The sequence below is a fragment of the Amblyraja radiata genome, chromosome 33 (genome assembly GCF_010909765.2).
Source record: "Amblyraja radiata isolate CabotCenter1 chromosome 33, sAmbRad1.1.pri, whole genome shotgun sequence".
NCBI lineage: Eukaryota > Metazoa > Chordata > Chondrichthyes > Rajiformes > Rajidae > Amblyraja > Amblyraja radiata.
In genome coordinates this window covers 28,301,888-28,314,940 of record NC_045988.1, presented here as the reverse complement: position 1 = coordinate 28,314,940, position 13,053 = coordinate 28,301,888, and the positions used below count along the sequence as shown (strand labels likewise).

At 44.8% G+C, this 13,053-nt stretch overlaps 1 protein-coding gene across 3 annotated transcripts in view; it reads right to left on the bottom strand.

The window, feature by feature from the left end:
• Positions 1 to 13,053, bottom strand: part of prdm10 (PR/SET domain 10) — a 220,558-nt gene that overhangs the window by 83,697 nt on the left and 123,808 nt on the right. For all 3 annotated transcript variants that reach the window (XM_033049823.1, XM_033049825.1, XM_033049824.1), the window contains one exon: positions 9,205 to 9,552. In XM_033049823.1, coding sequence (XP_032905714.1) covers positions 9,205 to 9,552 — 348 coding nt within the window. The remainder of the gene's footprint in view (positions 1 to 9,204; positions 9,553 to 13,053) is intronic.

Genomic DNA, 13,053 nt, shown 5'->3' with positions numbered 1-13,053 from the left:
GGGTGTCATCGGCGTAACAGTGGAAGTCCAGGTTGAAGTGGCGGAGTATCTGACCAAGGGGGAGGATGTAGATGATGAAGAGGAGGGGGCCGAGTACGGAGCCTTGGGGAACGCCTTGAGTGACTGTGGCTGTAGCAGAGGTGTGGTTGTGGAGAGAGATGAAGTGGGATCTGTTGGAAAGTTAGGAACGGAGCCAGCTGAGTGCAGAGCCTTCAATGCCGAGGTCTTTGAGTCTGGTGAGCAGGATGTTATGGTTCACTGTATCGAAGGCTGCGCTCAGGTCGAGGAGGATGAGGATGTTGAGGGAACCAGTGTCAGCAGAGGTGAGGTCGTTGAGGACTTTGAGGCGAGCAATTTCTGTGCTATGGACGGGGCGAAAGCCAGATTGGAGGGGTTCAAGTAGGTTATACGCAAGGAGGTGGGAATGAAGTTGCGACGCAACGATACGCTCGTTTTTGAAAGTAAGGGGAGGTTTGAGATTGGGCGATAGTTAATGAGAGAGGAGGGATCAAGACCAGGTTTCTTTAAGATTGGTGTGACAGCAGCAGTTTTGAAAGCGGAGGGGACAATTCCTTGGGACAATGAGGAGTTGAAGAGATTAGTGAGGTAGGGGCAGAGAACGGGGAGGCAGGACTTCAACAGGGGAGTGGGGAGAGGGTCGAGGGAGCAGGTAGTGGGTTTGGAAGAGCTGATGAGTTTGGAGATTTCAATAGGGGTGACCAGGTCAAACTGGGAGAGGAAGCAGTGTGGAGGAGGGGTAAGGAGGTCAGTGGAGATGTTGAGAGGGGCCTTGGTAGGTGTTGTAGTAGATGCTGGGGAGTCGGGTACAGGGGATAAAGATTGATAGATGGTGCTGATTTTATCAGCGAAAAAGTGGAGGAATGAGTTGCAAAGATCCGGAGTAGAGGTAGGGAGAGTGTTGGCTCGAGGCTTGAGGAGGTTGCCCACTGTGGAGAAGAGGGTTCTGTGGTTTAGGCAGTGATCGGTGCATATGGAGGAGAGTTAGGCAGATTTTGCAGCAATGAGGGCATCTTTCGTTCAATGGTTGGGTATTAATGGTGGAGTAGCAAGATGGATTCAACAGTGGCTGAATGGGAGATGCCAGAGAGTAATGGTGGATGGTTGTTTGTCAGGTTGGAGGCCAGTGACGAGTGGGGTGCCACAGGGATCTGTGTTGGGTCCACTGTTGTTTGTCATGTACATCAATGATCTGGACGATGGTGTGGTAAATTGGATTAGTAAGTATGCAGATGATACTAAGATAGGTGGGGTTGCGGGTAATGAAGTAGAGTTTCAAAGTCTACAGAGAGATTTATGCCAGTTGGAAGAGTGGGCTGAAAGATGGCAGATGGAGTTTAATGCTGATAAGTGTGAGGTGCTACATCTTGGCAGGACAAATCAAAATACGACGTACATGGTAAATGGTAGGGAATTGAAGAATGTAGGTGAACAGAGGGATCTGGGAATAACTGTGCACAGTGGAATCTCATGTAGATAGGGTGGTAAAGAAAGCTTTTGGTGTGCTGGCCTTTATAAATCAGAGCATTGAGTATAGAAGTTGGGATGTAATGTTAAAATTGTACAAGGCATTGGTGAGGCCAATTCTGGAGTATGGTGTACAATTTTGGTCGCCTAATTATAGGAAGGATGTCAACAAAATAGAGAGAGTACAGAGGAGATTTACTAGAATGTTGCCTGGGTTTCAGCAACTAAGTTACAGAGAAAGGTTGAACAAGTTAGGGCTTTATTCTTTGGAGCGCAGAAGGTTAAGGGGGGACTTGATAGAGGTCTTTAAAATGATGAGAGGGATAGACAGAGTTGACGTGGAAAAGCTTTTCCCACTGAGAGTAGGGAAGATTCAAACAAGGGGACATGACTTGAGAATTAAGGGACTGAAGTTTAGGGGTAACATGAGGGGGAACTTCTTTACTCAGAGAGTGGTAGCTGTGTGGAATGAGCTTCCAGTGAAGGTGGTGGAGGCAGGTTAGTTTTTATCATTTAAAAATAAATTGGATAGTTATATGGATGGGAAAGGAATGGAGGGTTATGGTCTGAGCGCAGGTATATGGGACTAGGGGAGATTATGTGTTCGGCACGGACTAGAAGGGTCGAGATGGCCTGTTTCCGTGCTGTAATTGTTATATGGTTATATATGGTTTGTAGTCAGTGAGGTGGAGTTTGTAAGCTTCAAGGTGGACTGTGAGAGATGATTTCTTTGTGAGTCGTTCAAGTCGGCGACCAGTCTGTTTCAGTTTACGAAGTGCAGGTGTGTACCAGGGTGAAGATGTGTTGAAAGTTACGGTTCTTGTTTTGAGGGGGGCCATAGTGTTAAGGGAGGTAGACAAGGTGGAGTTGAGATGGTTTGTGAGATCATCTACTAATAATCTGCTGTGGACCAACTACATTGATGGGACAGCCAAGAAGGAAGACCAACGCCTCTACTTCCTGAGAGTCTATGGAAATCTGGCACGTCTCCAATGACTCTCACAAGCTTCTACAGATGCATCATATAAAGCAGAGTGTCGGGTTGCATTACGTTTGGGAACAGTTCTGCCCCAAACCACAAGAAATTGCAGAGAGCCGTACATGTAGTCCAGTTCATCATAAAGGCCAGACATCCCACCACCGACTCCATCTACACTTCATTCTGCCTCAGAAAAGCAGCCAATTATCCAATTATTCCTCCTTCATTCTGCTCCCATCTGGCAGAAGGTACTGAAGCTTGAAAGCACACATTGCCAGATTCCAGCTTCATCCCCTCCATTTTGAGGCTTCTGAATGGTTCTTCCATAAGGCCCTGGACTTTGTCCAGGGAACCGATGCACTATAATGCTGAAAATTATATTCTGAACTCTGTTTTGTATCTTCTGTCCACTGGGCTTCCACAAGCAGCTCCTTTTCTACATTGGGAGGTCCTAGCCCAGGGATTTCCATATAACCATATAACAATTACAGCATGGAAACAGGCCATCTCGTCCCTTCTAGTCCGTGCCGAACACTTACTCTCACCTAGTCCCATCCACCTGCACTCAGATCATAACCCTCCATTCCCTTCCCGTCCATATACCTATCCAAATTATTTTTAAATGATAAAATCGAACCTGCCTCCGCCACCTCCACTGGAAGCTAATTTCCCAGAGTTGCAGAGGATTCCTGGCTCTTGGTTTCTTGGTCCTCCAAAATATTCCAAATGGAATTTAAACGAGACGGTGGAGGGAGGACTTAAGCCAGAAAGGGTGTTTGGGAAGAAAGAGCTATCTTAAATTTAGTTGCATCTGGTTGGGTAACTATGGTAGGGTGAAGATTATTCCATGCTTTAATTGTGCGGGGGAAGAACGAATTGCTGTTGCAATTGGATGTTGCAATCTTTCAGGAAGCCTCTGACATCTTTGAACCTTTTTAATGACCATTGGTAATCTCTTGTAGTGACACAGTTCAGAGTTGTTCTGTTTTGGAAAGGACCTAACCACTAGAGGAGCCAATTGAGCGCAATGAGGACATGGCATTCGAATGAGAGTGCTGATCTCAGTGGATTTGAAGGATTTTGACAAGTGTTGGTGATACATCTCATCAATTCATAAGTTCGAGAAGCAGAATTAGGCCATTCAGCCCATCAAGTCTACTCTGCCATTCAATCATGGCTATCTATCTTTCCCTCTAAATCCCAATCTTCTGCCTTCGCTCCACAACTCCTGACACTCACCAGTGCTTGCGAGTGCTGTTCATATTACACGTTTCTGAAGTGTACGGAAGGGCTGGGAATTACTGCTGCCCATTCATCCAAGTTATATCTTCCTCTCAAAGACTCATTTCTCAGATAAGCAATGGTCAATTTTATATTGACAACCTTAAAGGCATGGCGACCCACATTTTCCAGAGTCTCATTGTGCACTTTAAATGGAGTGTGGTGTTGTACAGAAGGTAATTGGTGGAGGACCCTTGCTCTGAAAGTGTGAATTATTCTCTTGTATGCTACCAAGAATAAATGTAAAATGACTTCCACATTGCTCCATACACAAGCTTCATCTGTGTACTGCAACTCAGTCCCAAAGACTGGAGTGTCCTTGATTCTACAATGGAGACAATTTTGATTTAACAGTTTCCACACGTGTGGTGTAAATGAGCTCCAAAGGTGAGTGAGGTGTACCAAAACGGCAAGACTAAGAAAAGTGGTGAGGCGTGAAATGTAATCCTTGTGTCTGCACTGAGACTGGGTCTCTTCGGTCTTTGGTTAAGATCATAGATTATCAACCATGACTCCTTTTCAAAGCAGTCCACCCCCACCCCACACCGACAACAAGTTGAAAAGGCCATAAACCAAGAATCAACAAGGCCGTCGGAGCAGATGGGCAAGTTCCAAAACTTGACAGGAACTTTGGTCACAAATTCAGTCTTATCTTACACTTTTTTTGGAAGTCTTATCTTGGGACCTCAGAAAACAAAGAAATGCAATAAATTTCAAGAAGATATCTCTCAAGGGCCTTGCCCTGCTATCAGTTAGGGGAAATCAAAGCCAGGAATCTCCTCAATCCACCTCCTCTCAGTGATCAAAGAACTACGCCCCACATCACTGTGGATTCTGACATCTGGAAACACCATGGACAATCTTCATGTGAAGATGCAAAATGCAGGGCCAGCAACAACATTGCTTTACTTGTCCTTACTAAAGCATCTATCTATTAATATATAAAACTCTCGCCCAAGATTCCGAAACGGAACTCCGTCCGGCTGCCACATTTCTTCCATTGATTCCCTGCAACTCCGAAACTGGACGCAGAATCGCCGACATCTTTTCCATTTCGGTAGAGATTTCACTTTTCTTTCTAAGTATCCGCTCCTCATTACATTCCGTCGTGTTTAAGTACACGTTTTTAATCAAATCCTTCCCCCCCCCCCCCCCAACATTTCAAAACTAAACTGGCTTCACACCCACAGAACCTTCACCAGCCCCAGCCCCTGCTGAACGTTCCATCGTGTGATGTCACAATGCCCAATCTTCACATATGTCCAATCGGAATGGATCCATTTACATATGCCTATGCAGGAGCCCAAGCCAATGGTGAAGGTTCCATCGTGTGATGTCACAATGCCCAATGCTCAAAGACATCGTTGCCATAGAGAGGGAGTACAGAGAAGGTTCACCAGGCTGATTCCTGTTATGTCAGAACTTTCATATGAAGAAAGACTGGATAGACTCGCCTTGTAATCGCTAGATTTTAGAAGATTGAGGGGGTATCTTATAGAGACGTTTAAAATTCTTAAGGGGTTGGACAGGCTAGATGCAGGAAGATTGTTCCGGATGTTGGGGAAGACCAGAACAAGGGGTCAAAGTTTAAGGATAAGGGGGAACGCTGAATCGCCGACATCTTTTCCATTTTGGTAGAGATTTCTCTTTTCTTTCTAAGTATCCGTTCCTCATTACATTTCGACGTGTTTAAGTGTACGTTTTAATCAAATCCTAACCCCCCCCCCCCCCAATATTTCAAAACTAAACTGGCTTCACACCCACAGAACCTTCACCAGCACCAGCCCCTGCTGAGCGTTCCATCGTGTGATGTCACAATGCCCAATCTTCACATATGTCCAATCGGAATGGATTCATTTACATATGCCTATGCAGGAGCCCCAGCCAATGGTGAACGTTCCATCGTGTGATGTCACAATGCCCAGTGCTCATAGACATCGTTGCCATAGTGACAGTACAGAGAGTCAGATGTGGGCCGAGGAGCCTTCAAGACAACATGAGATGTTCCCATATTGTGTGAAAATATTTACGTCATTCACCCCTGAACCTCGATAAGAACACCACCTGCACATCTTAATTAAATTAGAGAAAAACGGAAAAGAGGTCGGGCATTTACACTTTTAAGGCTCTGTGTGTGTCGAAGCTTCGTGTGTGTGATGCCGCACCGCTAACCCCCCCCCCACCCCCCCCCCCCCGTGCCGAGACGGACCCCACCTCGACGACTTCAAGATACGATATTTTAAGACGGCAGGGACCCGACTTCGACGACCAAATCTCCCCTGGGGGCTACAGGTAGGGAACGGTCTTTATGCACTTTTCCAACTCTGTGTGTGGGGGTGGTTAGTGTGTGTGAGGCGCCCGCCCCCCACCCCCCCCCCCCAGTGGGGGCTACGGGTAGGGAACGGCTGCGTTGGGGGATCAGACCCAACGGGTTTGCCATTGGTCGTCGTGTTTAAGTGCACGTTTTTAATCAAATCCTAACCCCCCCCCCCCCCCCCCAATATTTCACAACTAAACTGGCTTCTCACCCATAGAAGCAGCACCAGCCCCAGCCCCTGGTGAACGTTCCATCGTGTGATGTCACAATGCCCAATGTTCAAATACATCGTTGCCATAGAGGGAGTACAGAGAAGGTTCACCAGACTGATTCCTGGGATGTCAGGACTTTCATATGACGAAAGACTGGATAGACTCGGCTTGTACATGCTAGAATTTAAAAGATTGAGGGGGTATCTTATAGAAACTTACAAAATTCTTAAGGGGTTGGACAGGCTAGATGCAGGAAGATTGTTCCAGATGTTGGGGAAGTCCAGAACAAGGGGTCACAGTTTAAGGATAAGGGGTAAATCTTTTAGGACCGAGATGAGAAAAACATTTTTAACACAGAGAGTGGTGAATCTCTGGAATTCACTGGCACAGAAGGTAGTTGAGGCCTGTTCATTGGCTGTATTTAAGAGGGAGTTAGATGTGGTCCTTGTGGCTAAAGGGATCAGGGGGTATGGAGAGAAGGCAGGTACAGGATACTGAGTTGGATGATCAGCCACGATCATATTGAATGGTGGTGCAGGCTCGAAGGGCCGAATGGCCTACTCCTGCACTTAATTTCAATGGTTCTATGTTTCCCTCTCCGCACCCCTCTCCCACCCATCCCTCTCTCCCCCACCCCCCCTTCCCTCTCTACGCCACCCCCTTCCTCCTACCCCTCTGTCCCTCTTCCATCACTCCCCCTACCCCTCTCCACCTCCCTCCCCACTCTTTCCCCTCTCCCCCCCACCCCTCTCCCCCTCCCTCCCTCCTTCCCTACCTCCCCATCCTCCCCCTCCACCACATCTATCTCCCCATCCCCCTCTCTCACCCCCTACCCCCGCTCTCCTTTCCCTCCCAAATCTGTCCCATTTCCTCCACCTCCTCTCCCCTCCCTCCCCTCTTCACATCCCCCCTCCCTCCCCCCACCTGTGTGTTTGGGGGTTGGTTAATATGAGTTTGATGCCGCAGCCCCCCCCCCCCCCCCCCCCCCCCCTGCAAAACGCCGTTGGGGAAACAGACCCAACGGGTCTGCACTTGGTCTAGTCTAACTATAAATCTCAACCTCAGAAATTATTCTGCCTGCTCCCTTCTCCTTACCGCACCGAATAATCCAGGAGGGAAGCTTGAACAGAAACTACGATTGTCAAAAAACACCATATATCGGACCCAAGGACTGGACATCAACCTGTCACGGAGCATGTGGGCAGATCTAAATGGGGTAAAGGCCTGTCAAGCTAAACATCCGAATAAAGAGAGAAAATACCATAAGAGCAGGTGATATAGGATCTGTGGAGGCAGAGAGTTTATGTTAAGCACTGACTGGCTGAGTTGCAATTTGTTTCTCTCTACAAATGATGATGGTATTTCCCCCCCCAGTATTTTAAGATTGTTAATGTCTGGACACCCAATGTACAAGGTACTTCTTGGAAAAGGAGCGTGGAACCTTCTGTCCATGACACTTCAGTCCAGCATATATGAGTTACATTTTCTCTACAGCAGAATATTGGGATGATGAGAGAACTTGAAATTTTTGCTCCTAAAGTCATACGAAAACCAAATTATGAATGGTCTTTGGTTGCACTAAGGACTGAAGGCATTTTTGCACTAGTATTGATGTTATTGATTAATTGGATTTTTTTGTTTATTGTACATTATCTCTGAGTATTGTGTTTACACGCTTGTAGTGTTACTGCAATTTTACTGTTCTGTAATCGGTACATGTGACAATTAATCACTCGTGTCCACTCCATATCAGTCTTTCATCTAAAGGTCTTTTACCTCCTTCTTGTCCCCCAATGAGGTAAAAGATTCATACATATTATTTAACCTTTCTACAAAACTCTGCAAACCAAATGTAATCAACATTTGATATACTTTGAGATGCTTTGGCAGAAAGAATGAAAACAGACAATAAAGACTCAATGACTGATGGATGTGGAGCACAAAGGGATCTTGTATCAAGAAAATAATTTGTAAAATGGATGGAATGCCAGGGTTCATCAACACAAGCCTAAAGTACAAAAGCATGAAGTTGAACCTGTACAAAGCGGATTGCTCAGGGAAAGGTGGAAGGTTATTTGAAAGGTAAGGTAAATAGAATCAAGGAGACAGATTCAATTTTTTGAACAGAGAGTACATGGGATGTGAAGGGAAATCATTTTGTCTCAGGGCATTGTTAGTATTTGGCACTCACTGCCTGCAAGGGTAATGGAAAAATAATCATTCATTGTCTTCAGGAGGGTATTTGACTGGCTTGAATAAGTTATGGAGAAAACTTGAAATAGGATTGACAAGATTGTTATAATAGAAGCTGGCAGATTCTGATGAGCCAAATGCTGCCCATCTGTGCTGCAGATTATAACTGTTTTCTAAACCTCAAGAGAAGCCGGGAATGTGGGCTGGATCTGTGGGTGTTCAGGGTGAACGAATGTGATGAACAAGTGGCGTTTGACCTGGTTCATCGCACACTGTTGTCATTGCCTTTCCGCCAACTTCTTTATTTTACTTTTTCCTTGCTTGTCATTTTCATTCAGTTTCACCTTCTCTACTTTTCATGTGTGTGCTTTTTCTATCTTTCATTTTCTTCCTGACACAGTGTATATTATCTCACAATTTCATACTTTTTTCTGCAAATGCAGCACAGAAAGGAATTCCTTGCATATTTTGTTTATGGGAGGTTTTTGCCAAAGAAAATGGTTGGGACAAAGTCCATTCAGTATTTTAAGGAAAATAGACTTGCTTAACATATTAGAAGATGTTGATTTACGAGAGCGAAAAAGCAGGGATGTGGAATTAGTTTGGATTGATCTGGGAAAGAACACGCAACAGAACCACCGGCAAAATCTGAAAGCCCAAAAGATTTGTTAAGTGCAGGCATCAAAGTCATGAAGAACTACTTTGACTTTCAAAATGTCCGAGACTGAAACACTCACCTGGATAAAATCTGGAAATTGTTTTTTACAGGAGGGACAGGTGAAATAACCGTTAGTAACATGAACTGCGACATGTTCTTTGAGGAGATCCAGTCTATCAAAAGATTCTGTGCAGAAAATACAGGAGTACGTTTTCAGATCAGAGTGCAATTTCATGTGTGAATCGAGAGCCGAACTGTTTATGAAGCCTTTGTTACAGATATCACAGGTCAGTGGATAGTTGCCCTCTCGCCCATGGAAGTGCAGGTGCTGATCCAACTTCTCTTTCTCCCGAAATGCCTTCCCACAGTGCAGACATTTAAATGGTCGAAAAGTTTTACGTATAAAGAGATGATGTAGAGCAGCATTCTAAAGGAAAAAAAAGAGAAAGGTGATTTTTATACACATACATCCAGCTTAAAAATGGTTCATATTTAGTTTAGAGATACAGCATGGAAACAGGCCCTTTGGCCCACCGAGTCCATGCCATCCATTGATCACCCATTCACACTAGTTCAATCAATCAATCAGTTTTATTCATCACTTGCACATAAAGTGCAAGTGAAATGAATTTGCCAGCAGCGGTACAATGAAATAGTTCTATGTTATCATACTTTCATGTCCACTGCTTACACACTAGGGGCTATTTTTAAACATGACATTTTTTAAAGAGAACAATTAACCCACAAACCCACACATCTTTGAGACGTGGAAGGAACTGGAGCACCCGAAGGAACCTCATGCGGTCACAGGGAGAACATGCAAACTCCATGCAGAGAGCGCCCAAAGACAGATTGAACCCGGGTCTCTGGCGCTGTGGGCAGCAGCTCTACCTGCTGCATCAATGTGTGGTACATTATCACCCACTAGCACTCATTAAAATCCTACAGGATTCAAAGCCGTTACTTAAAACAAAAAACTATAGATGCTGGAAACCTTGCAATATAATCAGAAAATGCTGGAAATCTCAGGTCAGGCAGAACCTGTGGACAGAGAAACAGAGTATAAATAGTTTTTGTCGTTTTTCATAAGATTGCGTTATACAAAAAGTTAATTGCTTCCCCGACCTCTGAAACTACCTGACCCTGCAGTATTTCCTGCATTTTCTGTTTTCATTTTGATATATGTTATCGAATTACTACACATCTAATGATTGACCAAGACTACATCAGCAGCGAAACATTCCTTTTTTTTTTTTGTAGCTCAACATCACACAACCAGTTACTTTCACAAAGCAAACAATATTGCAAGACATAATAATAATAATAATAATAAATTTTATTTATGGGCGCCTTTCAAGAGTCTCAAGGACACCTTACAAAAATGTAGCAAGTAGAGGAAAAACATGTAAGCAGAATGAAATAAATAATAGAGACATGACTAGTACACAAATTAAAGACAGAATTCAATTAAAAACACAATATGAGGCAATTCAAGCACAGATGAAAGGGAGGGGGACGTGGGGCTAAGGATAGGCAGAGGTGAAGAGATGGAGAAGAGAGGAGAAGACATGTTTTCCCACCATCAGTACAGATTACGCAAGCAGAACATTGGTCATTATTATTTCACCACCTCCAATGGGATTCCACCACCAGTCACATCTTCCCATCTCCACCCCTTTCCGCTTTCCGCCGAGACCGTTCCCTCCGCAACTCCCTGGGTTAACTCATCCTTTCTCACCCAAACCACCCCTTCCCCAGGTACCTTCCCCTGCAACACCTGTCCCTATACTTCCTCCCTCGACTCTGTCCAGGGACCCCGACAGTCCTTTCAGGTTAGGCAGAGGTTCACTTGCACCTCCTCCAACCTCATCTACTGTATCTATTGTTCAACATGCGGACTCTTATACATCGGCAAGACCAAATATAGACTGGGCGATTGTTTCACTGAACACCTTCACTCAGTCTGCCCGGACCTACCTGATCTCCTGGTTGCCAAACACTTTAATTCGCCTTCCCATTCCCACACTGACCTTTCTGTCCTAGGTCTCCTCCATTGTCAGAATAAGGGCAAACGCAAATTGGAGGAAGAGCATCTCATAGTTTGCTTGGCCTGCTTACAGCCCTGTGGTATGAGTTTTGATTTCCCTAACTTCAAGTAACCCCGGCATTCCCTCTATCTCCATCTCTCCCCCACTCAAGACGCACTAGCTTCTCATAGAAACATAGAAAATAGGTGCAGGAGGAGGCCATTCGGCCTTTCAAGCCAGCACCGCCTTTCATTGTGATCATGGCTGATCGTCCCCTATCAATAACCCGTGCCTGCCTTTTCCCCATATCCCTTGATTCCACTAGCCCCTAGAGCTCTATCTAACTCTCTCTTAAATACATCCAATGATTTGGCCTCCACTGCCCTCTGTGGCAGGAAATTCCATAAATTCACAACTCTCTGGGTCAAAAGGTTTTTTCTCACCTCAGTCTTAAATGACCTCCCCTTAATTCTAAGACTGTGGCCCCTGGTTCTGGACTCGCCCAACATTGGGAACATTTTTCCTGCATCTCGCTTGTCCAGTCCTTTTATAATTTTATATGTTTCTATAAGATCTCCCCTCATCCTTCTAAACTCCAGTGAATACAAGCCTAGTCTTTTCAATCTTTCCACATATGACAGTCCCGCCATCTCAGGGATCAATCTCGTGAACCTACGCTGCACTGCCTCAATCACAAGGATGTCCTTCCTCAAATTAGGAGACCAAAACTGTACACAATACTCCAGATGTGGTCTCACCAGAGCCCTATACAACTGCAGAAGATTTCACCCAACAAACAGCTAACAATGGCTGTTTCCTTTATCATCGTCAATTTCTTGCATATCTTTCGTTCATTGTTCTATATCTCTCTACATCATCGTCGAAATCTGTCATTTCCTTTTCCTGTGACTTTCAGTCAGAAGAAGGGTCTCAACCCGAAACGTCACCCATTCCTTCTCTCCAGAGATGCTGCCTGTCCCGCTGTTAATCCAGCTTTTTATGCTCTGCGGTTTAAACCAGCATCTGCAGCTCCGTCCTACACATTGGTCATTGTTGCTCAGGCCAGAGGCAAAACATGCACCAGAGACTGTAAATACAGTGAGGCACAGCTTTGTACGGCTCGATTATTCTCATCATTAATACAAAAGTATTGGAAACAACAATAATATAGTACTTCCACCAAAAAAACATTGCAGTTAGAACTGGGGAATCCTAATAGTCGGAGGGTCATTCAGCATAAAAACACGTCCTTTAGCCAACCATATCTCTGCTGACCATCCAACGTATACTAATCCCACATGCCTGCAATAATGACATATGTCTCATGTATTCAAATACCCATCCAGATGCCTCTTGAATGGTATTACTGCCTCTTAAACATTGTTACTAATCTAATTAAAAAAACAAACCACAACACAATTTCAGACCAAACTAAACCCCTAAAGAGAAGGAAGGAACTGCAGATGCTGGTTTAAACCAAAGGTAGAGACAAAATGCTCAGCGGGACAGGCAGCGTCTCTGGAGAGAAGGAATGGGTGACGTTCCAGGTCGAGACCCTTTTTCAGACTGATGTTGGATTATACCGAAGATAGACACAAATGTGGAGTACCTGAAAGGGGTTTGAATAAGGGTTCCGACCCAAAACATCACCTATTCCTTTTCTCCAGAGATGCTGCCCGTAGCATCTTTTCTACAGAAATGCTAAACTACTTCAGCATTTTGTCTAAAACCCCTAATGATTTCTGTGCAGCTGCGCCCAAATCCTATCACAATACCAGGTTAGGCCATCAATAACAAACAATGTAACTAGAATCAAATCCTATGTCAGACAGGTACTTCTGACAACAACAAATTATCAGAATCAACAGGTTTTACTGCAGGCTTGGTGATCCTCCAAATTA